The 25,602-nt window shown below is 42.3% G+C and overlaps 1 protein-coding gene and 1 non-coding gene across 8 annotated transcripts in view; one reads left to right on the forward strand and one right to left on the reverse strand.

The window, feature by feature from the left end:
* ITSN2 (intersectin 2) overlaps nucleotides 1-25,602 on the reverse strand; it is a 139,888-nt gene that overhangs the window by 12,622 nt on the left and 101,664 nt on the right. For all 7 annotated transcript variants that reach the window (XM_027621651.2, XM_027621656.2, XM_027621652.2 and 4 more), the window contains one exon: nucleotides 3,130-3,251. In XM_027621651.2, the coding sequence (XP_027477452.1) occupies nucleotides 3,130-3,251 (122 nt within the window). The remainder of the gene's footprint in view (nucleotides 1-3,129; nucleotides 3,252-25,602) is intronic.
* LOC113938769 lies at nucleotides 9,161-9,263 on the forward strand. The gene has a single exon (XR_003524976.1). It is a non-coding gene; the product is annotated as a U6 spliceosomal RNA (small nuclear RNA).

The following is a 25,602-nucleotide window of genomic DNA, read 5'->3' on the forward strand; positions in this document are numbered from 1 at the left end:
GGAGCCTGACACAGGGCTCAATCCCACGACCCTGAGATCATGACCTGAGCTGAAACCAAGAGTCAGATGCCCAACCAACTGAACCACCCACGTGCCCTGATGGCTAAATTTTAAATTGCATGATTTCCCTACTGCTTGCTATTTGGGTTCTTATTAGGGCTAATACTTTCTTTCTTTCTTTTTTTTTTTAAAGTAGGCTCCATGCCCAACATGGGACTTGCACTCACAACCCTGAGATCAAGAATCCCATGCTCCACCGACTGAGCCAGCCATTATTAGGATTAATTCTAAGGACCAGGTCCAGTAGCCTCATCAATAAGAGCAGATTCTCATACCTACCTCCTAGGGAGATGAAGCAGGTTAAATGAAACCATGTGCATAAAGCACCCGCACCCCGTAAAAGCTGCAGAATTGAGGGGCTGGGCACCCCAGAGTCCTGGAAGCAGTTTGTGAGAGGTTCAGCAATAGAAAAAGTGATGACTTATACAGCCCCCAAGCAGATGTGGATTTCAGAAGCTGGCTGACTGAGGGGAAATGATATCCTACATCTATCTTCCGCAACACTGAAGGATTTACAAAGCTGATATGTATGTATTTGCACATGCCTGTGTGTGCGTGTGCACACGGGTGTGGGTGGGTTCTGAATGAACTTCATATATGATGCAGGTCAAGCGGAATCAGCTATTATTATTATTGGTTTTTAAAGATTTATTTATTTATATTTTAGAGATGGTCGGGGGAAGGAGCAGAGCAAGAGAATCCTAGGCAGACTCAACACTGAGTGCAGAGCCCGAGGCAGGGATTGATCTCATGACCCTGAGATCATGACCTAAGCAGAAATCAAGAGTCGGCCCCTCAGTGGACTGAGCCAGCCAGGCGCCCCTCAACTATTATTATTCCAAGGGCACTCATGAAGAAATAAAGGTTGAGAGTGTGATTTACTCAAGGTCACAAACCTAGAACACAGAGGAGCCAAAAAGAAAACGCTAGTCTTTTTGATTCTAATTGGTTTCCACTAAACAACTGGGATTCCTAGCGAATGACTTTAAAAGCCTTAAGGAAACTGTGAAGTTATCTGAGACAACCCTACTCATGTGTGATCTTTCTGAGATACACACGACAGGACAGCCTATTAAAGTCATTCGTTGGCCCTATGATAAGATGCAGACTCCTTCTCGAGGTTCACCACGCCTGTGTGGTCTGCCCTGCCAACTTCACCAGTCTGGCCCTGACTACTTGACCCTCCAGCCACATGGGACTACCTGCAGGACCCTAACTCCCTGGCACATGCCTTCCCACTTCTATTTCCTCTTCCTGGCGTGGAAAATTCATTTTTGTCCTTCTGGTTTGTCCTGACTCTCCTTTGTGGCAGGGGTGGTCAGCCCTCTCCGGGCCCCCACCTCACAGTGGTTCTGTAGCTGTCTGTCTGTCTCTCCACATGACTGTGAACTCCTTGAGGGCAGGAACTTTCTCTTTTCCCTCTGTTCTCCAGCACAGTGCTTTTTGCACATGATAGGTCTTCAATTACTGTTTATTTACTGAGTTGTGTTGAACACGGATTCAAAGAATTCAGCTAACAGTGTTAAGAACTGGACATCTCTAAACCTTCACAGTTCCAAAATCAGAGCGAAGATGTCAGGATCCTCTGACGGGAACGAGCCTGGAAAAGTGGTGGATCTGCTCCAAGGGGCCGGGAAAGGACAGGGAAAGCACCTGGTGGTCTGTTCTTTCACCTGCCAATGAACGGATGTTCCTTTGTTTATTCATTCCATTCACTTGCCTCAGGGACATTAAGCAGAGGAGGATGGTCCGGCTCTCGGGGAACCTCCCTGGGGAGGATGGTCCGGCCCTCGGGGAACCTCCATGGGGATGGCGATAAGAATGCCTGGCCTACGAACAGTGCTTTCGCCCTAAGTCTCTGGCCCTGACATGACCCCTTGCTCCTCAGGCAAGGGCAGGTGGGCAGGGTGGGAATAGCCAAGGTGCAAGTGGTGTAGTGACTGGTGTGAGTGGGGCAGGCATGTGGCCCCTGTTCACGCTCTGCGCTGGAGTCCGCCAAGTACTTCCACAGCCATTTACAACCTTTTAGCACTGTGATCTGACCAGCAGCAGGGCTGATACTCGGAGGGGTTAATAATAAGACAGGCTTTTCTTCTAGGCCACTTTCCAGGCCAGAGAAGTACGGACATAAACACACATAGTTCATTCAGTGCTGATGGGAAGGCCTGCAAAGGGCCAGCCTGAGTTTCGGGGATGCAGGCTGAAGGATACACGTCCCTGCTGTCAGGAACTCACAGCCTTGCGGGGAAGAGAGACATCACCAACTGGGAAGTGCGCCAAGGCGTACTTGTGAGCAGGACTAGTGTGCCGGGTCTGGAGGTCCCAGCTTGCGCGCAGGGTGGGCAGGCCTTGCTGGGGGCGGATGGAGAAGGATGCAGCCTCCACTCCACGCGTCCAGTGAGGTCCTGGCCAGGCCCTATGCTGCACCTGCTGGGCCTGCTGGGGACACGTGTTCTCTTCGCTGGCTTATTCATTTAACTGGGCTTCTCATCTGAGGGCCTTGACACATTTAGTGGGAACTAGGAGCCACGGAAACAAGTCTTATTTTGTTTACTCAAACGCAAACCATTTTTAAGTGTTACTCTAACGGCCATTACTGGCTCAGAGGTCCCTGGGAACATTAATCGGCACCACCGGTAAATACATTGCAACTGGGAGATATTTGACAATGTGGTCCGATTTGGTTTTCTAAACTGATACAATCGTTAGATGAACACTCCCACTGTTTCACAACTCCTTTGGAAATTGCAGGGTTTATGAAGATGGCCGGTGTTAGAAGAGCACAGTAAACACAGGTGAAAATGTGAGGTAGATAAAGTTTGCTTTCATCCTTCCCCCCGACTTTGTCCTTCCCGGATGGGGCCTCTATCACGTCCAGTGGAGACATCTCTTGCTCTCTCCACTCTGAATGACCTAATCTGGGGGAGGAGTTTGACTTCTTCAGGCACCCTCCTGTGGGCACAGAAAGCGTTTTGAGGCCGTGGGAGCTCCTGCCACTACTCGCGAATTCACACATCAAAGGTGACACCTGAGACCAAGGCCCACCGCCCCTGCAGGCTCGGCCCTCACCTCCACGACCAGCTGAAGGTCGTCCACGTACCGCTCTTCAGTCTGAATCAGCTCGTGAATATAGCCCTGCCTCTTCCTCTCCACTGGCTGCATGGTGTCCAGGCTCTGGAGATCAGCACACCCTACGGAAAGACAGGGTACGGTTCAAAACAGTCTTTTCGTCTTTGTAGGAAATGGACATTTATCAGCAGATGTGCTGGGTGCCTTGAAAAAGCCGCGCAGCTTTCCAAAGAGTGCCCGACGGGCCGCAGAGTAGCGCACACCTGTGGAAAGCCGCCCGACCCCCCAGGCAGCAGACAGCAATGCCTGGAACATCTCAATGCCGTCCTATCTTCTTTTCCAAATAAATGGCAGGATTAAGGATTTTTAGACATGGCCTCAGAGAAATCAGAACTGTATTGAACTTGTGAAGAATCTATGCAGTTCTCATCACTTCAGGACATTTTTGAAGAGACTGACATGATTAAATCAATCAAATGCTTGAGACCAGTGTTTTCCAGATTGCCGGTCACAAGCCATCCGTGGAATCTTCTATCAATTTTGTTTTTAAAAATGTGGGTTAGGCTCTCTCTCAAATAAAATCTTAAAAAAAGGGGGTGCTCCTGGTGGCTCAGTCAGTTAAGCATCTACCTTCGGCTCAGGTCATTATTTCCAGGGTCCTGGGATCGAGCCCCGCATTGGGCTCCCTGCTCAGCGGGGAGGGAGTCTGCTTCTTCTTCTCCCTCTGTCCCAACTCCTGGCTTGTGCTCTAATAAATAAAATCTTAAAAAGAAATGTGGGTTAGGGGGCCCCGGGTGGCTCAGCTGGTTGAGCTTCCTACTCTGGATTTCAGCTCAGGTCATGATCTCAGCGTCATGAGACTGGGCCCTGCGTCGGGCTCCACCCTCAGCGAGGAGTCTGCTTGAGAGTCTCTCTTTCCCTCTCTCCCTCCCCTTTCTCTCTCTCAAATAAATAAATAAATAAATCTTTAAAACTGTGGGTCAGGCTTAGCATTAAAACAAACAAACAAATACAAACTATCTTGAGCGCACAGCATTGGTAAGTATTGTTCTGTGAACACTTTTAGTTAGATATGTAGAATATATTTCTGACTGTTAAAAAATGTTTGAGGAACATCTAGATTTCTCAAAGTAAAGTGTTACAGTTAGGGAGCCTGAAATTCCCAGGATCCAACAGTTCCCAACAAGACCACTGCCTTCACCCACTAGAACAAAGAACTGGTCCTGGGACACCGTGGCCGTAAGACCTTGAGGGGAGTCCCTAGCAGCCTCGTATCAGGGCAAGCGGTACCGCATTCACTTTGGATCAATTTACAGGCACGTGGGAGCTGAACTGAATGTCAGTCTGTGAAGGGACATCATTCCAGAATTGCTTGGTACGTAGCTGAGGGCTTGCTTTATGCACAGTGACAGGGGACTACCTCAGGTAGCCCTTCCTCAGACCAAAAGAAAGAGCAGGTAGGTACCCAGCAAGCTACAACATGAAGGAGACAGAAAGCTGAGTGAGGCGTGGATGACCCTCGAGGCTGAGGTAACCATGAAGGGCAGCAGGTGGACGGTGTAACCCTGTCCCGGCCTTCATCATGGGGCAGGTGGGGGCCAATCCAGAGGCACTGCTCGGGGACGTGCTTCTGTGGCACTGGGAACAAACACATAAAGCCACAGAGGCAGAAAATGCAAGGATCAGACTGGGCTTTTCAGGGCAGTTTCTCTTTCTGCTTGCCTTTGAGGTTTTATATGTTTTGTATAGACTTGGGCTAACAGTTCTAAAGAAGACAACTGGTCTATTTTCTGCATATGTTGCCAACAGCTTTAAAAAAATTCTTCTCACAGGAAAACAGAAATAGAATAAGGCAGGTTGTGTTTGGTGCTTTCAAGAAGACATCATGGGGCCACTGTCGTGTTCAAAATTACCCAGCTTTTCTGGGGATCGGATTGTTCTGTTCTGCTGGGGGGAACACCAGGTGTTCTGACCCCATAAAGCTAATACTGACGCCTGTCTGACTAGGTTGTGTGTAGCAGGGGGGCTGGAGGGGAGATGTTGATGGTGATGCGACCCAGGATCACGGGTCAGAGTTACCAGCTGACTGGGATGGAAGCCATTGGAAGTGGTTCTAAGTTTCTGAGGTGACTGCACCTCTTACACTCGTGTTTATAGGTTTCAGCCATTCACCTTCTGCCACATCCACATTCCACCTCTGCTTTCCATAATGCTTCTCTGTAAATTTACGCATGCTGGACTTAAATATGTAGGGAATCACGGGTTTTATGTACTGATTATGTTTCTTCTAATACTCACTAAGATAAATACATAACCATTAGAATAAAACAAGTCCTCCTATGCGGCGCCTGAGTGGCTCAGTCGTTTAAGCATCTGATTCTTGATCTCAGCTCAGGTCTTGATCTCAGGGTCATGAGTTCAAGCCCTGCATTGGGCTCAACGCGTGGAGCCTGCTTAAAAAACCAACCAACCAATCAACCAACAAGTCCTCCCAGCTACTATTTTGTGTGCCATCATGTTGTGTACCATGGGGAGATGTGTATCACACTTTGGGAAACAATTTACAGTAAAACCCACAAGCATCAGCCTATCTGCTCTATACCTTGGAATAAGAGGAAAAGTCTCAGATATTTTATCATTTTTTAAAATTAATTAATTTATTTTAGAGGGCGGGGAGGGGCAGAGGGAGAATGAGAGAGAAACCCAAGCAGACTCTGTGCTGAATGCAGAGCCTGATGTGGGGCTTGATCTCACGATCCTGAGATCATGACCTGAGCTGAAACCAAAGGTCAGAATCTCAACTGACTATGCCACCCAGGCACCCCTATTTTATCATTTCTAAGGCAGCAACATACATGACATTAGTTTTATCAGGATGAATGTAGGGACCATCCTTATACTCCACTTCTAACATACCCCTTGGCGTTTCATTACAATGGTTCTTAAACTTTTATTCTCTTCAAGTTTCCAACTTGACCCCAACCCTCACTTTCAGATGTTCTTACCTTTGATGTCAGGGAAAAGAAATAAAGGCATGGCAGTCCTCTTACTTCTGCACTTCATCTGCCTGCTCACTCACCCCTGTACTTCCTTCCTATGTCAGGGGATGAGGAGATCCTGTTTCTTCCTGAAGCCGGCATCCTTAACTGACCCCCTCCTTTGGACTCCTTGCTGTCCTCTCCCCCACACTGTCCAACATGTTAGCCATTAGCAACACAAATGCTATTGAGCATCTGAACTGTGGCCAGTCCAAACAGAGAAGTGCTCTAAGTGTAAAACACACGCCAGATGTCAAAGACCTGGTACAAAAAAATCCAGAACATAAAATGATGCATTAATAATTCTTGTGTTGACTGCCTATTAAAATGGCAATATTTTGGATAATACTGAGCTAGGTAAAAAGGTTATTCAAATTAATTTCATGTTTTACTTTTTAAAATGTGGCTTTTGGAAAATTTTAAATTACATATGGGCTGCATTTGTGACTTTACGTTATTTTTCTATTGAACAGCTCAAGCCAGCTGGAACATTCTTTATGTTCCTTCCCTAACAGAGTGTTTTAGTGGCTTCTGCTCTTTGCAGAATAAAGTCTTAGCTCAGTAGCACAGGGCTCCAGAGTCTCCATAATCCACCCATGGCCTACATTTGCAGCCTCACCTTTGACCACATAGCCTGCCTGTTAGCCACCCTGGCCCGGGCTCAGTCCTCATAATGTGCTGTACATGCCATATTCACTGCCCATGGCCCTCTTATCCACACAGAGCCATCTTACTAACCTGTACAGCTCAGGTGACCCTACTCTGGGGAACCCTTCCCATCCCTGCCTCACTGACCCCCAAACTGCCTCTTTTTTGTGCTTCCAGACTAGTTTGCATCTGTATTCAACATTTTACACAATGTAACCAGTGGTGTAGTTCATCTCTGTATAGTTAGTATGTCTGTTTCTCCCACTGGAGGTCAGGGACTGCATCTCCCACAGTTCTAGTATATGTGCTGCCGAAGCGAGCACTCTCCCACAGTTCTATAATATCAAATTTAACACAGTGTTTTGACCAGGAAATATTTGTCAAATGGTAGACTATTGGGTTGGTCCCCAGACCTGTTTCTCACCTTTCCTCTGCTCTGTACTGCAGGAAAGCCAACCCCACAGGATGCTGGTATAAGCTCCTGTTGCAGTTGGCTTCTGCCCAGGTTTGGCCAAGGAGAGGAGGCTCTGGAAGGAGACTACAGGGCTAACTGGGAAAACAATCCTGCTAGAAAAGTGAGAGGACAGAAGAGCTTTTAAGTCTTCTGGGTAAAGAAGCAAAGAATTGCTGGGTTTGCATCGCACATAAATTTGGAGTACAAGAATTCCAAAACTGATGGATTAACAGAAAAACTGTACCTGGCTGGTGATACCCTTAGGGTGCCTGGCCAAAGAAAATGTACAACTATCCAGAGGGTCTCTCTCACAACCTTGGTTCCACAGGATTTCCATGGGAAAACCATCTCACTAAAGATGAACTCAAAGTAAAAAATTACAAAAAATAAGGAATGATCCACCAAAAATAAAAAAATGACTAGAAAGAACCCTAAGAGGGGCACCTGGCTGGCTCAGTTGGTAAAGCGTGCAACTCTTGATCTTGGGGTTGTGAGAAACTCAGTTGGGAGCCAAAGTGACCTGTAGGACTGTCCTTGTGAGGTAGGGAGGCTGTGGGCACAGAGTCGGGAGAGAAGCAAACTCCACACCAGGCACCCCAGGCACAGGGGACTCTCACTGGGAGGACAAATCCCCATAACATTTGGCTTTAAAAACCAGAGGGGATTAACTTTGAGAGTTCTTACAACTTAAGTTCTTACAATCAGTGGGGCTTAACGTCTAGAACTTCAAAAATCAGTAGGCACAGCTGTGGGAGAGCCAGAGGGTGACAGAAAACTTGAGTCCCCTCCCTTAAAGAGAACAGTAACAAACAGCCCTACTGAGAAACAGCACAGAAGAAGCAGTTTGAAAAATGCTTGGGATATATGGGAAGGAGATTTATTTACTAATCTCAGAACGTATGTTAGGGGGACAGGGATCTTTGGGAGACTTCTCCAAGAGCAAAGGAGCTGGTAGGACTATTTCTCTCTCCTGACCCCCAGCCTAGACATATGAACACTTGTGGGAATCAGTGCATTGCAAACATTCTCCATCTAGCTTGCTAACACCAGGTGCCCTGCCCCTGTGTTCTCCTGTGGACCCACCCCTCCAACCTGGCCTTGACAGAAATCCATCCAAAGCAGTGCCACAAACATGGCAGTGTGCAAGCAACCCCGAGAGGGGTCAGCACCACCCCAGAGTGACTCCTGCCCCAGGAAGAGGGAAAGAAAACCACATATACCAGTTCCACTTTGGCCCCAGGAGTGAGTAGGGGCAGACATCTAGCCTGACTGCAGCCCTGCCCACCAATGAAAGCTTCTCAGGGGACAACACAGGGAGAGCACTCTACAGTTCAGTGCTATTGCAGCTCTAGTCAATGACCCAACTTAAGCACAAGGTGGCCCCAGACTGGCCCACTAACAACAGGGACTAAACCCTGCCTACAATGGGCAGAGACAGCCACTGTAGACACCTGGACTGAAGGCAAATGCAGCTCAGCTACACCAGTAGGTTCTGGTGAACAGGGGAAATTGTACTGCAGAGCACCACATGACCTCTCCTTCATAATGCCACTACTTTCGAGAGTTAACTTTCTTAACATATAGAAACAGACGCAGAGAGTTAGATAAAACAAGGAGACAGAGGAATATGTCCCAAATGAAACAGCAGGACAAGGTCATAGCAAGACAGCTAAATGAAAGAGAGATAGGTAATATGCCTGGCAGAGAATTTACACAGAAAGAACCAGTGAGAGATGAAGAATTCAATAACTCAAGTTAAAAATATACTAGAGGGAATAAAGAATAAACTAGAGGAAGCAGATGAATGGATTAGTGACCTGGAGGGCAGAGTAATGGAAAGCAATCTAGCTGAACGGGAGAAAGGAAAAAGAGTAATAAAAATGAGAATAGAGTGCTTGCTTTGGCAGCACATATAATGAAATTGGAACGACACAGAGATTAGCATGGCCCTGTGCAAGGATGACATGCAAATTTGGGAGGCGTTCCATATTTTTGACAAGTATCATATGATCTCACTGATATGAGGAATTCTTAATCTTAGGAAACAAACTGAGGGTTGCTGGAGTGGTGGGGGGTGGGAGGGATGGGGTGGCTGGGTGATGGACACTGGGGAGGGGATGTGCTATGGTGAGCACTGTGAATTGTGTAAGACTGATGAATCACAGACCTATACCTCTGAAACAAATAATACATTATATGTTAAAGAAAAGGGGGGGGGGAATCCCAGAAGGAGAAAAGAGAGAAAAGGGGGCAGAATATTTATTTGAAGAAATAATAGCTGAAAACTTCCCAAATCTGGGAAACAGAAATCTAGATCTAAGAGGCACAGAGAGGCTCCAACAAAATCAACCCAAGAAAGTCCACACCAAGACACACAGTAATGGTAAAAAAGTAGTGATAAAGAGAGAATTTTAAAAGGAGTAAGAGAAAAGAAAACAGTTACATACAAGGGAAACCCCATAAGGTTATCAGCTGATTCTTCAGCAGAAACTTTGCAGGCCAGAAGAGAGCAGCATGATATATTCAAAGTGCTTAAAGAAAAAACTGGCAACCAAGAATATTCTATCCAGCAAGGCTATCATTCAGAATAGAATGAGAGATAAAGAATTTCCCAGAAAAACCTAAGTTAAAGGAATTCATGACCATTGAACCAGCCTTAAAAGAAATGTTAAAAGGGACTCTTTGAGTGGAAAGACCATAAGCAGGAATAAGAAAAGTAGGAAGCAAAAAAGCATTAAAATTAAGTGACTCTATAAAAATAAAACAGTCAAGGCATTCACAAAATAAAAGGATGTAAAGTATGATACCATATACCTAAAACATGGGGAGAAGGGGTAAAAATTTAGTGCTTTTAAAATGGGTTCAAACTTAAGTGACCGTTAACTTAAAATAGACTGTTATATGCATAGGATGTTATATACAAACCTTACGGTAAGGAAAAATAAAAAACTGGTAACAGAAATGCAAAAAATAAAGAGAAAGGAATCCAAGTATAGAAAGCCAGCAGACTATGAGAGAAGAGAGCAAGAGAAGAAACAGAGAATTATACAAAACAACCATAATAAAGTAACAAAATGGCAATAAGTAAGTACCTACAAAGAGTTACTTTGAATGTAAATGGACTAAATGCTCCAATTAAAAGACAGAGGATGACAGAATGGATAAAAAAGCAAGACCCATCTATGTGTTGCCTTCAAAAGACTCACTTCAGATCTAAAGACCACGCACACTGAAAGTGAAGGGATGGAAAAACATTTATCATGCAAATGGAAGTGAAAAGAAAACAAAACTTATATCAGACAAAATAGACTTTAAAACAGACTGTAACAAGAGACAAAGAAGGACACCACATAATCTTATAGGGAACAATCCAATGAGAAGATATAACAACTGTAAATATTTAAGTACCCAACATGAGAGCATCCAAATACATAAAACAGCTAATAACAAACATAAAGGAAGTAATCGATAGTAATAAAGTAATATTGGGGACTTTAACACTCTACTTACATCAGTGGATAGAGCATCCAAACACAAAATCAACAAGGAAGCAATGGCTTTGAATGACAAAATGGCTCTAACAGATACATTCAGAATAGTCCATCTTAAAACAGCAGAACACACATTCTTTATAAGTGCACATGGAACATTCTCCAGAGTAGATCACATGTTAGGCTACAAAACAAGTCTCAACAAATTAAAACAAAAACAAAAACAACTGAAGTCATACCATGCATCTTTTCTGACCACAATACTATGAAACTAGAAATCAACCACAAGAAAAAAATCTGGAAAGACACAAATACATATGGAGGTTCAATAGCATGCTACTAAACAATGAATGGGTCAACCAAGAAATCAAGAAGGAAATAAGAGAGGCGCCTGGGTGGCTCAGTTAGTTAAGCATCTGCTTTCGGCTCAGGTCATGATCCCAGGACCTGAATCTGCTTCTCTCTCTCCCTCTGCCCCTCCCCCAGCTCATGCTCTCCCTCAAATAAATAATTAAATCTTAAAAACAAGACAAAACCAAAACCAAAAAGGAAATAAGAAAGTACAGGGAAACAAATGAAAATGAAAACACAATGGTCTGAAATCTTTGAGATGCAGCAAAAGCTGTTCTAAGAGGGAAGTTCATAGCAATACAGGCCTACCTCGAGAAGCAGGAAAAATCTCAAATAAACAACCTAACTTTACACCTAAAGGTGTAAAATAAATAAAATAAAACCCAAAACCGGAAGAAGGAAGGAAATAAGAAAGGTTTGAGCAGAAATAAATGAAATAGAAACTAAAAAAATAATAGAACAGATCAATGAAACCAGGAGCTGTTTCTTTGAAAAGATCAACAAAATTGATAAAACTTTAGCCAGACTCATAAGAGAGAGAGAGAGAGAGAAGGAGAGAAGGAGAGGGAGGACTCAAACAAAATCAGAAATGAGAGGAGAAATAACAACCAACACCACAGAAATACAAAGGATTATAAGAGAACATTATAGAAAAATATATGGCAACAAACTGGACAACCTAGAAGAAATGGATAAATTCGTAGAAACATATTACCTCCCAAAAGTGAATCAGGAAGACATAGAAAATTTGAACAAACTGATTACCAGCAATGAAATTGAATGAGTAATCAAAAAACTCCCAACAAATAAAGCTCCAGGACCAGATGGTGTCACAGATAAATTCTACCAAACATTTAAAGAAGCATTATACTTATTCTTCTCAAACTATTCTAAAAATAAAAAAATAAAAAAAAAATAAAGAAGAGGAAGAAAAATTTCCAAATCCTTTTTATGAGGCCAGAATTACCCTGATACCAAAGCCAGACAAAGACACTACGAAAAAATAACTACAGGCCAATTTCTCTGATGAAGATATGTGCAAAAATCCTTAAGAAAATATTAGCAAGCCAAATTTTACCGTACATTAAAAATGTACTCACTGCAATCAAGTGGGATTTATTCCTGAGATGCAGATCAATCAATGTGATACATCATATCAACCCATACCTAACATCATACTCAATGCTGAAAACTGAAAACTTTCCCCCTAAGATCAGGAACAAGATAACGATGTCCACTCTCACCACTTTTATTCACATAGTACTGGAAGTCCTATCCACAGCAATTAGACAAGAAAAAAAAGTAAAAGGCAACCAAAGTGGTAAAGAAGTAGTAAAACTTTCACTATTTGTAGATGACATGATACTATATATAGAAAACCTTAAAGACTCCAACAAAAAACTACTAGAAGTGATAAATGAGTTTGCAGTATACAAAATCAATATACAGAAATCTGTTGCATTTCTACGCATTAATAATGAAGTAGTAGAAAGAGAAATTAAAAAAACAGGGCGCCTGGGTGGCTCAGTTGGTTAAGAGACTGCCTTCGGCTCAGGTCATGATCCTGGAGTCCCGGGATCAAGTCCCACATCGGACTCCCTGCTCAGCGGGGAGCCTGCTTCTCCCTCTAACCCTCCCACCTCTCATGTACTCTCTCTCTCTCTCTCATTCTCTCTCAAAATAAACAAATAAATCTTTAAAAAAATTAAAAGAACAATCCCATTTACAATTGCACCAAAAAGAAAAAGTACCTAGGAATAAACTTAACCAAAGAGGTGAAAGACCTGTACTCTGAAAACTGTAAAATACTGATGAAAGAAATAGAAGATGACACAAACAAATGGAAAGATACTCCATGTTCATGGACTGGGAGAACAAATATTGTTAAAATGTCCGTACTATCCAAAGCAATCCACAGATTTAATACAATCCTTATAAAAATACCCACGGGGTGCCTGGGTGGCTCAGTCGGTTAAGCAGCTACTTTTGGCTCAGGTCCTGAGATTGAGTCTCACATCAGGCTCCCTGCTCAGAAAGGAGTCTGCTTCTCCCTCTGCCTCTCCCTGCCACCCTCCCCCTGCTTTGTGCATGCTCTCTCTCTCTCTCTCATAAATAAATAAAATCTTTAAAAAAAATACCCACACCATTTTTTTTTCACAGAACTAGAATAATCCTAAAATTTGTATGGAAGCACAAAAGACCCCAAGTAGCCAAAGCAATCTTGAAAAAGAACAAAACCGGAGGTATCACAATCCCAGATTTCAAGATAAACTACAAATCTGTGGTAATCAAACAGTATGATACTGACACAAAAACAGACACATTGATTAGTGGAACAGAATAGAGAGCCCAGAAGTAAACCCACAATTAAATGATCAATTAATCTTTGCCAAAGGAGGCAAGAATATGCAATGGGAAAAAGATAGTCTCTTCAAAAAATGGTGCTGGGAAAACTGGATAGCTACATGTGAAAGAATGAAACTGGACCACTTTCTTACACCACACACAAAAATAAACTCAAAATGGATTGAAGACCTAAATGTGAGACTGAGTACATAAAAATCCTAGAAGAGCAGAGGCAGTGATTTCTCGGACATCATTCACAGCAAGTTTTTTGTCTTCTTCTTTTTTAAGATTTTATTTATTTATGTATTTATTTATTTATTTGAGAGAGAGAGAGAGCCCATGCGGCGCGCGCGTGCGCGCGCACACACACACACACACACACACACACACACACACACACGAGCAGCGGGAGGGGCAAAGGGATGGGGAGAAAGTGAATTTCAAGCAGACTCCACACTGAGTGCAGAGCCTGATGTGGGGCTTGATCTCATGATCCCTGAGATCATGACCTGAGCTGAAATCAAGAATCAGATGCTTAACTGACTGAGCCACTCAGGTGCCCCCACAGCAAGTATTTTCTAGATATGTCTCCTGAGGCAAGGGAAACAAAAGCAAAAATAAACTCTTGGGACTACATAAAGATAAAAAGCTTCTGCACAAAAACAGAAACAATCAACAAAAAGACAACCCAATGACTGGGAGAAGATATTTGCAAAAGACATATCTGATAAAGGGTTAGTATCCAAAATATGTAAAGAACTTATACAGCTCAACACCAAAAAACCCCAAATAACCCAATTAAAAATGGGCAGAAGACATGAACAGACATTTCTTCAAAGAAGATATCCAGATGGCCAACAGACACATGAAAAGATGCTCAACATCACTTGGCATCAAGAAAATACAAATCAAAACTGCAATGACATATCACCTAACATCTGTCAGAATGGCTGAAATCAAAAACATAAGAAACAACAAGTGTTGCCAAGTATGTGGCGAAAAAGGAACCCTCCTACATTGTTGGTGGAAATGTAAACTGGTATAGCCACCATAGAAAACAGTATGGGAGTTCCTCAAAAAATTAAAGATAGAATTACCATACAGTTCAGTAATTCCATTGCTGGATATTTACCCCAAGAATATGAAAACACTAATTAAAAAGATAAGAGCACACCTATGTTTACTGCAGCATTTACAATAGCCATATTATGGAAGCAGCACAAGTGTCCATCCACAGATGAATGGATAAAGAAGATGGGGTGTGTGTGTATATATATAAAATGCAATATTACTCAGCCATAAAAATGAATGAAATCTTGCCATCTGCAACAACTGTATGGAGCTAGAGTGTATAATGCTAAGTGAAATAAGTCAGCCAGAGAAAGACAAATACCATATGATGTTACTCATATGTGGAATTTTGGAATTTAAGAAATAACACAAGTGAAAAAGGAAAGAGACAAAAAAACTCTTAAAATTTAAATATAAAACTTTTAAATATAGAGAACTGGTGGTTACCAGGGAGGAAGTAGGTGGGAATGAGAGAAATAGGCGATGGGGATTAATAGTACACTCATTGTGATGAGCCCCAGGTGCTGTACAGAAGTGTTGAATCACTATACTGTACTCCTGAAACTCATATAACACTGCATAGTAATTATACTGGAATTAAAACAAAAAAAATTCAGCTAGATGCTGTTTACACTGACACCTAACATGTAATGTTACAGAAATGTCAGAAGTAAAGGTTTGGATAAAGCTCCACATTTACAATATATTAAAAAGCAACTAGGGAGGTTTTATTAGCAACAGACCAAAATAGGCTTTCAAAGATCTATGTAAACATTATAAATATTTAGGATGATATAATAATGTTGATTTCATTTGCAACTAACAGAATAGCATCAAAATGTAAAATTAACTGACAAAATTACCTCTGAAAGAGGAAGGAAGGAAGGAAGGGGCAAGGGAGGGAGAGAGGAAAAAAGAAAAAAAAAAACCTCAAAAATCTATAATCAAAGTAGTGGATTATAATATTTCTCAATGAAAATTAGTAAATATGAAAGATTTGAATGATATTAACAGGCTTAATATAATGAACACATATGCAAGGGAACACATATTCTTCTCAAGCACCCACAGAATTAATTTCAACAAATGCCAGAGTCTGTATTACTGTGCAAAAACACTTCCTGAATATAGCTGAAAAATTAAACATTAAAATTATTTTCGTATGTATGTATGTATGTATTTTATTTATTTGACACAGAGAGAGAGACAGCTAGAGAGGGAACACAAGCAGTGGGAGCGGGAGAGGGAGAGGGAGAAGCAGGCTTCCCGCTGAGCAGGAAGTCCGATGCGGGGCTCGATCCCAGGACCCTGGGATCATGACCTGAGTCGAAGGCAGATGCTTAACAACTGAGCCACCCAGGCACCCCTAAATGTTGTATTTAAAGAAGAGGTTCCTAAAAGCTCATAGCTTCCTCCTTTAGCAAAAGGTACCTCAATTTGCTTGACCTATCACTAGGATCACTCCTCTTCCTTAAAATCCTTCTTTACTTGGCTTCTAGGTCATACCTTGCCTCAGGTCCCGCTACCTCTCTGGCCAGTCCCCTCCTCTCCTTTCCTAGCTCCTCCTCAACCCAAAGACTTAACGTTGGAACCCAAAGGCTCAGCCTTGTAACTCTTCTCCGCATACAGCCTTGCTGGTCCCACTGAGTCTCGTAGCTTTGAGGATCATCTATGCACCAACACACTCCCAAACGTATACACCAGCCTGAATATATCCTCTGGACCTCACCATGTTCTACTGCCTACCCAGTATCTCCACTTATCCATCTTAAAGGTAAGTGATGGTAATATCCAAAACCAAACTCCTAATCATCTTCCCTGCCCCTCCTCCCTCATCATGTGCCTTCATTTAAGGGCAACTCCATCCCTCTGGTTGCTTAGGCCAAGATCTTTAGGGTCATCCTTGATACTTTTCTTCTCACATCCCACATTCAATCCACCTGTTGGCTCTGTCTTCAGAATATGCCCACAGTCTAACCACTTCTATGTCCACTTGGATCATACTGATTGGGCCACTACCACTGTTCACCTGGATTACTGAACTAGCCTCTTAATGTGCTTGCTTCTGAGCCCTTCCCTGTCCCAACCCTGCTTTAATCTAGCAAGCCAGAGCTATCCTGTTAAAGCATATCAGATCATATCCTTCCTTTGATTAAAACCCTTTGATGGGTTCTTGTCACTCCCAGGAAAGCTGAGGTTCTTACAAACAGCTTCCAAGAACCTAAACAGTCTTCCTCATTTCCCCAGTTAACCCTCTGTCCTTACTTCTTCCTCTTGCTTCTCCCTCTGTTCCAGTCACACTGGCCTCCATACTGTTCCTTAAGCATTACAGTCATGCTCCTGATTGAGGCCCTGGCATGTGCTCTTCCCTCCGCCCAGAATGATCTTCCAGATATTTACATGGCTCCCTCCAGATATCCCTCCTGTTCTTTAAGTCTTTGTTCACATGTCACCACTTCAGAGAGGTTTTATCTGAGAAGCCAGTTTAAAACTGAAATCCGTCTGGATCCACACTCCCCCACCAACCCATCCCTCCCTTTCCCTAACCTGCTTTAATTTTCTAAGACACGACATATTTATTCATTTTGTTTGTTTTCTGTCTTGCCCTACTTAACTGTCAGCTCCAAGAGGGGAAGAATTTTTTTTTTGTCTATGTTATAATCGGCTATATCCCCAGTGTCTGACACATAGTAGGTCTTCAACAAGTATTTGTAGACTGATACGAAGATAAGCTCTGAACTGCAGGAGACGGTACATCAATATTAACTGCAGGTGGAGAGAGAATGATGAAAACTTCCTGGTAAGTTCTTTCTGGCAGACAGGAAGGGTGGGAAAGCAAGAAAAAGAGCTCATGGCGACCATCAGGTCAAAGTCCTCAGGGCCACAAGAATGCCCCCCCGCCCCAACTTGCGTGAGGACACAGAGACTGACAGCCAAGTTATGCACAACGAATGACAGCTCTGTAAATTGTGTCCCACAGAGTCAGGAGGCAGCTGCAGAATAAACGCATGCGAGAGCAAGAAGCAAATGAGAGATGTCTAAGAAAGCAGAGGAGGGAGCTCTGTGAAGACTCCAAAAGGTGAAGGACAAAAGACGGTTTGTGATGATTGATACAAAGAGAGCTTGTTCGGATTATGTCATAAAGTCCCAGAAAAGTCCTTGCCCATTGTGAGAAGAGCAATGCCACTGAACAACGCTATTCTCTGTGCCCAAACAAGCAGCCAGAGTATCACATAATGGTTTTCAGTCTGTGTCGAAGCTCAGTGAAAAGACAATTTTTAACAGTAAATCCAGATGACTAAACAGTGTGCTGCCTTTAAAAAAAATGATTTTATTTATTTATTTGAGAGAGAGAGAGAGAGCATGAGCGGGAGGAGGAGCAGAGGGAGAGGGAGAAGCAGACTCTGGGCAGAGCTCGGAGCCCAACATGGGGCTTAATCCCACGACCCTGAAATCATGACCCGAGCCGAAATCAAGAGTCGGATGCTCAACTAGCCAGACGCCCCTGAAGACTGCCTTTAATACAGAAGTTCTGTCAGGGCACCAGAAAATTACTGCAGATCTTATATTGTAAAAGAATAGCAGTTTATCCCTGTGGCAACTATTACTGAATACACACTGTGTACCAGGTAGTATGCTCCCACTATGTAGCCACAGATCTTTGTGATTTCTGGAAATTTATACAATTGTTGAACAAACTGTTAAACTCTATGTCTTCTTGATGCCTGTGAATTCTTTGTCACCAGGAGTTAGGTTGTTTAAGCACGAAAAGAGAAGTTAATATTGTATTCTAATATTGCAGACCATCAGAAAGCAAAATATTTGGTTATCAGTAAATGGAAGTATTCCGGAACTTCCCAAAGCAAGTCTGCTGATAAATGCAAGTTGACAAAGAAACATTTTATTGGTTTTATTTTTACTTTTGAATCTACAGTGAAAGGTCATAAGCCTAAAAGAAAGCAAAGACCTCCTAATGGTAGACAGAGGTGCCTCTGAGGCTGAGCCTCGGAAGGAGGTTCGTTCAGGCTGATCCTTGTGACACCTTCTAGACTGCTAGAGTTCTCTCATGGACCCAACTGAGGGATGTGATGTGCTATGCAGACACTGAATATTATGAAGAGGTGTCACGCAACTCTAGTCTTTTTGTGTTTGCCCAACATATAGCCTTTAGCCTGAACATAAAAATAACTGTTACCAACAAGCATATGACGATTTACAACCTCTCATCAACCCTCTGAACAATGGATACCACTCTGACCCCTGCTGTGTAAATATATGGAAAGTCTTAAGTTTGGTGGCTAAGAGACTTAGTGCAGAATTTAGAGCTATGAAATCTCTACATCTAGGCCTCTTGGTTCAAGTCTTACACTTGAAATGCCAGGCCATTCTAAATGGCGCTTGCACAGCCATCTTCCTTGAGGCAAACCACGCACGACAGTGTATAAACATGACCTGGTCTGATGCTTGCTGGACTGAATTCTAGAGGAAAAAAGGGGCACTTTTCTGGAAATGCCAACAGAGCTCTCACTCTCCTTTAGCTCATTTTTGTGTCTAAGTGACGACTGGTACCTACATAACCTTCTCTGTCACACAGGCAATGAGTAACTGTGTCTAACAGCCAATCTCGTATGGACTGTTCCACATACTTCTGACTTGGCAGTCAGACTGGGAATCGCGTGACTAACCCAGACATGTACCCGAAGTACTCAGTCCATTGCTTAGAACAAAGCAAACGCTTAGTAAATGTTAGCTGTGATTTCTAGTATCTGTGTGTTAGACACTGACCTAGTGCTTCAGAGATCCCTAAGTCCCATCCACAGTGTAGGTATTCTCAACCTCACCATACAGGTGCGGCTGTCTCAGCAAGTGAGCGGAAGAGAGCCCGGATTCAAAGCTCCCACTACCCTCCCCACCACGTTTGCTCTAGCACTCTCTTTGATTTTATCACTCCCTTTGACTAAGTACTTTTGCCTTTTGACAACAGCATTAAGACACCTCTCTCATTTCAGAACTTGTTCTTGTTTAAAACAAAGTTTAAAACGTTTTTATGAAGGCAAACTACTCAAACAATAGGCAAAGGATTTAAATACACATCTCTCTAAAGAAGATATGCAAATGGCCGACAAGCACATGAAAAGATGCTCAACATTATCAGTCATCGAGGAGATGTAAATGAAAACCACAGTGAGATGTCTCTTCGCACCCAGAGGGATGGCTACAGTAAGAAGTCAGATAATAACAAGCGTTGGGAAGGATATGAAGAAAGAGAAACTTCGTGCCCTGCTGGTGGGAATATAAAATGGTGTAGCTACTTTGGAAAACAGTCTGGCAGTTCCTCAAAAAGTTGAACACAGAGGCGCGCCGGGGTGGCTCAGTTGGTTAAGTGTCTGCCTTTGTCTCAGGTCATAATCTAGGGGTCCTGGGCTCGAGCCCCGCATCGGGCTCCCCACTTAGCAGGGAGCCTGCTTCTCCCTCTCCCTCTGCTCCTCCCCACCATTCGTGCTCTTTCTTGGTCTCTCTCAAATAAACAAAATCTTAAAAAAAAAAAAAAGTTAAACATAGAATTGCCATTTGATGTAGCAATTTCATTCCTACTTAGGTGTATATTCAAGAGACATGAAGATGTATGTCCACACAAAAACTTGTACACAAATATTCATAGCAGCATTGTTCATAATAGCCAAAAGACAGAAACAACCCAAATGTTCATCAACTAAAGAATGGATAAGCAAAATGTGGTGTACCCATACAGCGGACTACTACTTAGTCATAGAAAGGAACAAAGTCCAGAGGCATACTACAGCATGGATGTACCTCGAAGATATTATGCTGAGTAAAATAAGCCAATCACAAAACTCACACATTTTATGATCCCGTGTATATAATATGTCCAGAATAGGCAAACATACGGAGACAGAAAGTAGGTAAATAGTGGCTGCCTACGGCTGGAGGTGGGGGTTGTACAGGAAGATAGGAAGGTAACAGTTAAAGGAATCAGGGCTTCTTTTGGGGGTGATGAAAATGTTCTGGAATTAGCCATCTGCGATGACAGTCGCACAACACTGAATATACTAAAAACCATTCAAGTGTACACTTTAAATGGGTAAACTATATGGTATAGGATTTATATCTCAATAAAGCTGTTACCAAAAGAAGTGATTATGTTCAGCTTTATCCTTCCAGACACTATTCTTAAAGATTCCTGTCCTTGTTTGTCATATTCACTCTTTGTCTCCTGGCTTCTTCTCTGTTGTGTACTTTCTACAAAGAAGAAACACTGTGCCGCCTCTGACTTTTCCTCTTTCCTTTTCCCTGGTTCCAGTGATGGCTGTACTGCAGGGGTCTCACTGCTCTAAACAGGGTGGCAGTGTCTGCACGCTAGTGTAGACGGTCAGAGCGTGGGCTCTGGAGCCAAACCACATGGGTTTGAACTCAGCTCTACCACTTACTGGCGGAGTAACCCTGGACAAGTTATTTAGCTTTTGCTTTAATTTCCGTATCTGTAAAATGAAAATTATAATGAGGTTTTAAAAGCATTTGGGAACTTCAGAAAAGTACCTAGATTAATAAGCACTCAATGAAGGGCACTTTCTTTTTACTGGTATGAGCAATGAACCAGCGCTTCCCTATTCTCCTAGAACCTATCTCCTGCCTCCGTGGGTGCCTTCGAGGTCTCACCCGTAACTGCTGACACCCTCAGACGATCAGCTCATCTACTTTCATGGGCTCAACGCCATCAACCTGCATTCATCCCACTGGCCGATGTCCTTCCTGCTGCCGTGTGGCTCAGCCCTCTGACCACCTGCTGGACCGGCCTCCCCGGGTGTCCCACTGGCGCTTTGTAGTCAAAACCAAACTCTTCTTCCCCTAACTCTGATTCCTTACTGTAGCTGGTGGCACCACTATCCTGTCACCAGGATACAAACCTGCCCACACATCCCATCCATTCCCAACTCCTGCCATTGTTCCTTCAGAAACAGTTCTTAGCTCTGTTTCATCACTTTCCCCCCACCTTGGCTTCATAGCAGAATCATCTGAGGAGCTCTGAAAAATCCCCACATGCAGACCTTGCTTTAGACCGTTTAAATGAGGACTCAGGCATCCCAGGTGATCCTAAGGAATCTCATTCAAGCTAGAGAATCTCTGATTTAGCCTTTGGTCTGCCTCTCAAGCCCCAACTTCCACTGTTTTTGGCTTTGCACTTCCACTCCAGCCGTAATGAACTGCTTATAAAATCACTGCCCCCTCCCCCACCTACACCGTTTCTTGTCTTTATCGTACTCTTCACCATGCCACCCCCCATCTGGCTTACTCCTATTTATCTTATCCATCTCCCAGTTGCCTCCTCCAGGAAGTCTTCTCTAATTCACCAATCTACAGTGAACGAGGTAGTCCTCCTCTGTACTTTCTTGGTGCCCAGTGAAGGTCTACCACTGTGCTTATTGTTAGCATGCTCTTCTAGAACTATCTGCCTATGTGCCTCACCCCCTCACAGAGCAATGTACGACCTGAGCCCAGGACTAGCTGACACTCATTTTCACATTCTCAGCAGTTAGTCCCCTGGTTGGCCTTATGCAAATGCTCAATTCCAGAGATGAGGAAAGGTTTTCTGCAAAGAGGTTGTTTATGCCAGACATTCACAGATGGGTTGGAGTTTGATCCATATTTTTTCACTCAAGGTGAAACCACCAACTTGATTACTTAAGTCCGGTGCCTCCAAGCATCCACTGCAGTTTTTTCTTTTTTTTTAAGATTTTATTTATTTATTTGACAGAGACAGAGACAGCGAGAGCAGGAACACAAGCAGGGGGAGTGGAAGAGGGAGAAGCAGGCTTCCTGCGGAGCAGGGAGCCCGATGCGGGGCTCGATCCCAGGACCCTGGGATCATGACCTGAGCCGAAGGCAGACGCTTAACGACTGAGCCACCCAGGCACCCCAGTTTCTTTTATACACACTCTTGTACTAAGAATGTTTTATCTTGCATTTGCAATGAGTATCAGCTTGTAAGTTCCCTCCACTCTTTTTAGGAAAAAGTTGGAGTAAAAACTGTAAATAACATAGTAGTCTATTATCCTAGATTATATTTTCTTTTACTTTCAAATCAAAATTTCTTTTGCTTTCAAACTTTCTTTTGCTTTTGAGATACATATGATTATCTTGGATCCAATTACCTCGATCATGACCATTTAAAAATTTCTTTTGCCTTTTGTGATGTAAAACAATTCACTGGCCTATACCCACAGACTATGTTAAGGAAAAAGAGAAATTCCAAAGAAATTCAATCTCGACTACATATAATTAAAAATACATTTCAAAGGGTGCTTCAAAAGAAATACACAATACAAGTAATGTAGTTTGTGTCCTTTTAATAAACACACTTGCATAGTTATATTACAATTTTGTAAAAATAAAAACAGATGACCTCATGCCAAGCGTGCCTAGCATCTGCACAATCTCAATACCTTTAATACTATAGTTTCAAGACACACACAATAAAAATTTAAGGCAAAAACAGCACTTCGCGACAATAACTTACTACAGCAGCGTCACAGCAGCATCCAATAATGCCACTTTAGGCAAAGTCTCTCGGTATTTCCATTACAGATTCTATTTACAAGAACTTATAACTTGGTAAAATTTATTCTAAGAAAACTTGGCAAATAAAGCTTTGGACTGGAATTGGCATTTCTTTCTCTACTTTTCCTTCCCCCACTTTCAAACTATCAGTATTCATATTGTATTTTAAAATAAAATAGCAGTTACATTTTTTAATGGTTGTATTATTTTAAAATGACTCTTTAAGATAAAGTTTTAGAGGAAACTATGTAATGGATGGGATTCATTTAAATATTCAAATTTGCTAAAAAATCAGCTTTGGTTTTAGAACAGATTTTTTTCATCGCTGGAAAACCTGTAAGGTTTAATCACATACTTTAAAAATGATCATCACATACTACAGTCTTTAAACAGGTTTTTTGTTTTGTTTTTTTAAACAAACAGGTATTTGGATTCTTCCTACAGGGTTCAGATTTATTCCCATTTTAAAATTCTGTGCTCCTGATAAACCCTTTTCCTTCTAATGTTGCTTTCTAAGCCAATTGAAAGCCGCCTCTGATCCTGAATGAGAAAGAGATCAAACAACATGGCTGAACGGGAGGTACTGTGAAGGACTGACTGCATGCATTTCTAAGAAGGATTTAGGTTACTCTTACATGACATTCAATTTCCTTTACTTTTAGCTTTCTCTCAAATATATGGCAAAATACCTACACAAAGAGTGGTATTTCAGGAAATACAGTAAACTTATCTTCTAGACCAACATCCAGCTTAAGTATGCCATTATGTGATTTGCTTTTGGTCCATGGGTACCTGATGAATGTATTATTTTTCATATTGGTTACAGATGCTAAGCTCTACCTGAATGTCATTCTTGATAACTTATATTTATCAGGGTTACAATGAAGCAATTTGAGCTATAAAAATGCCCTTGAAATAATTTATCAGTGTATTAGATAAGCCCAAATTCAAAATTATAAAGAGAAAATGTTATATCAAATTGTGCAGCTAATTAACAGTGGTCTGATTTCCACTCTCAGGGTTTAAAATGGATTTAAAGTAACTGTCCTTAATCTGAACCCAAAGAGTGCAAAAGCTGAAAGTTCAGAAAATAAAAGGCAAGATCAAGTAATCCGTACAATTTGGAAGATCAGTTGAATCCACAAGGACTCAGTCTTTGCACTGTCCCCTTTAGTGACTGCAGACAAATCTGTTATCCCACATGTAAAGTGTTATTATTGCTTTCCTATTAATGTCATATTTTATAAAAGTACCATGATGATGCCAAATGCTAAAAATTGAGGTGGTCTAATAACTAGAAACCCCTGCCCCCAGGAGCACACATATACACCATCCTACATCCCAAAAATGTTAAGCATTTTGAAACACACACATCTGAACTTTGTAAAGTTCAACCTAAATTGTTGATTCTTTCTCAAGAAAAGTTATGATTTAGGCAATGACTGAAATTCTTCATTCACAATGTATAGGCACATTAACATAAATATTGCACAAAATATGCCTCTAACTGAAACTCAGAGATATAAAAACATATTTCACTCTTCTTAAAGAACTCGGTGAGGAAATAAGACTCTGTGATCGTATACTTTTCCTGATAATACTCTGACATTCATAAAGAGTAGATTGCACTGCAGTTTGTAAACATTTCAAATTGCATAAACTTCTCACTGATTTTCAAATATAGTTTAATACTGCCTACTAAAACCCCTTTCTGTTTCAGCTAGGTACTCTCACATCATTTACTTACTTATAATAATGTTTATTATCTTTAAAGTGTTTTCCATTCAAGGAAAAGGAGTAAAATCCTATGCCAAAGTAGCCAACGTGTCTGAAGACAAGATATTAACCAGAGCATTCTGGATGGTAAAATCAGTCTTCTAGCCTCGGAGCAGCTTCATGGACATAGAAGAATGACTGCTCTCACACATCTTTCCTCCACTCAGATTCATTCCTGACTGAGCAGAGTCTGTATGCCTGCTTCAGGGGCATTTAAACTCTTCAAGGATTCCTTATGATTTCTACTCAATACATTAAGAAGAACATCAGCGCATGTTATTTTATGACCTGGGACAGGTAGTCACCTAATTAAAATAGGTATCATGAATTTTGACTTTAGAATGTATTCTAGATCTAAACGCTAAGCTAGGGAAGGTTTCCTATCTCACCACCAATGATGGGAGCCTTTCATTCCTCAAAAAGAATCCATTTTTAGGTTACCAGTAAAGAAGTAACAACTAACCGCTATAGCATACGGTGCAGGATCTTCATTAGCCCAGAGCTCACAGACCCTACAGTAACCCCCACAGTACAGTGCCGTTTGTGGGCGGCTGAGATGGAGGAGACATAGCCCGCTCTGCACATCCTGCTGGGGTGGGCTGCTTTCCTCTTTTCTGAGAAAAGCTTCCCAGAAGTGTTATTGCCCCCACCCGGAAATACACAGAAAATAGAGAAAACGTTACTTCCAGTTTTTGGCCTTTAAACGAATTTAAATATTGGT

Source organism: Zalophus californianus, chromosome 8 (genome assembly GCF_009762305.2).
Source record: "Zalophus californianus isolate mZalCal1 chromosome 8, mZalCal1.pri.v2, whole genome shotgun sequence".
Lineage (NCBI taxonomy): Eukaryota > Metazoa > Chordata > Mammalia > Carnivora > Otariidae > Zalophus > Zalophus californianus.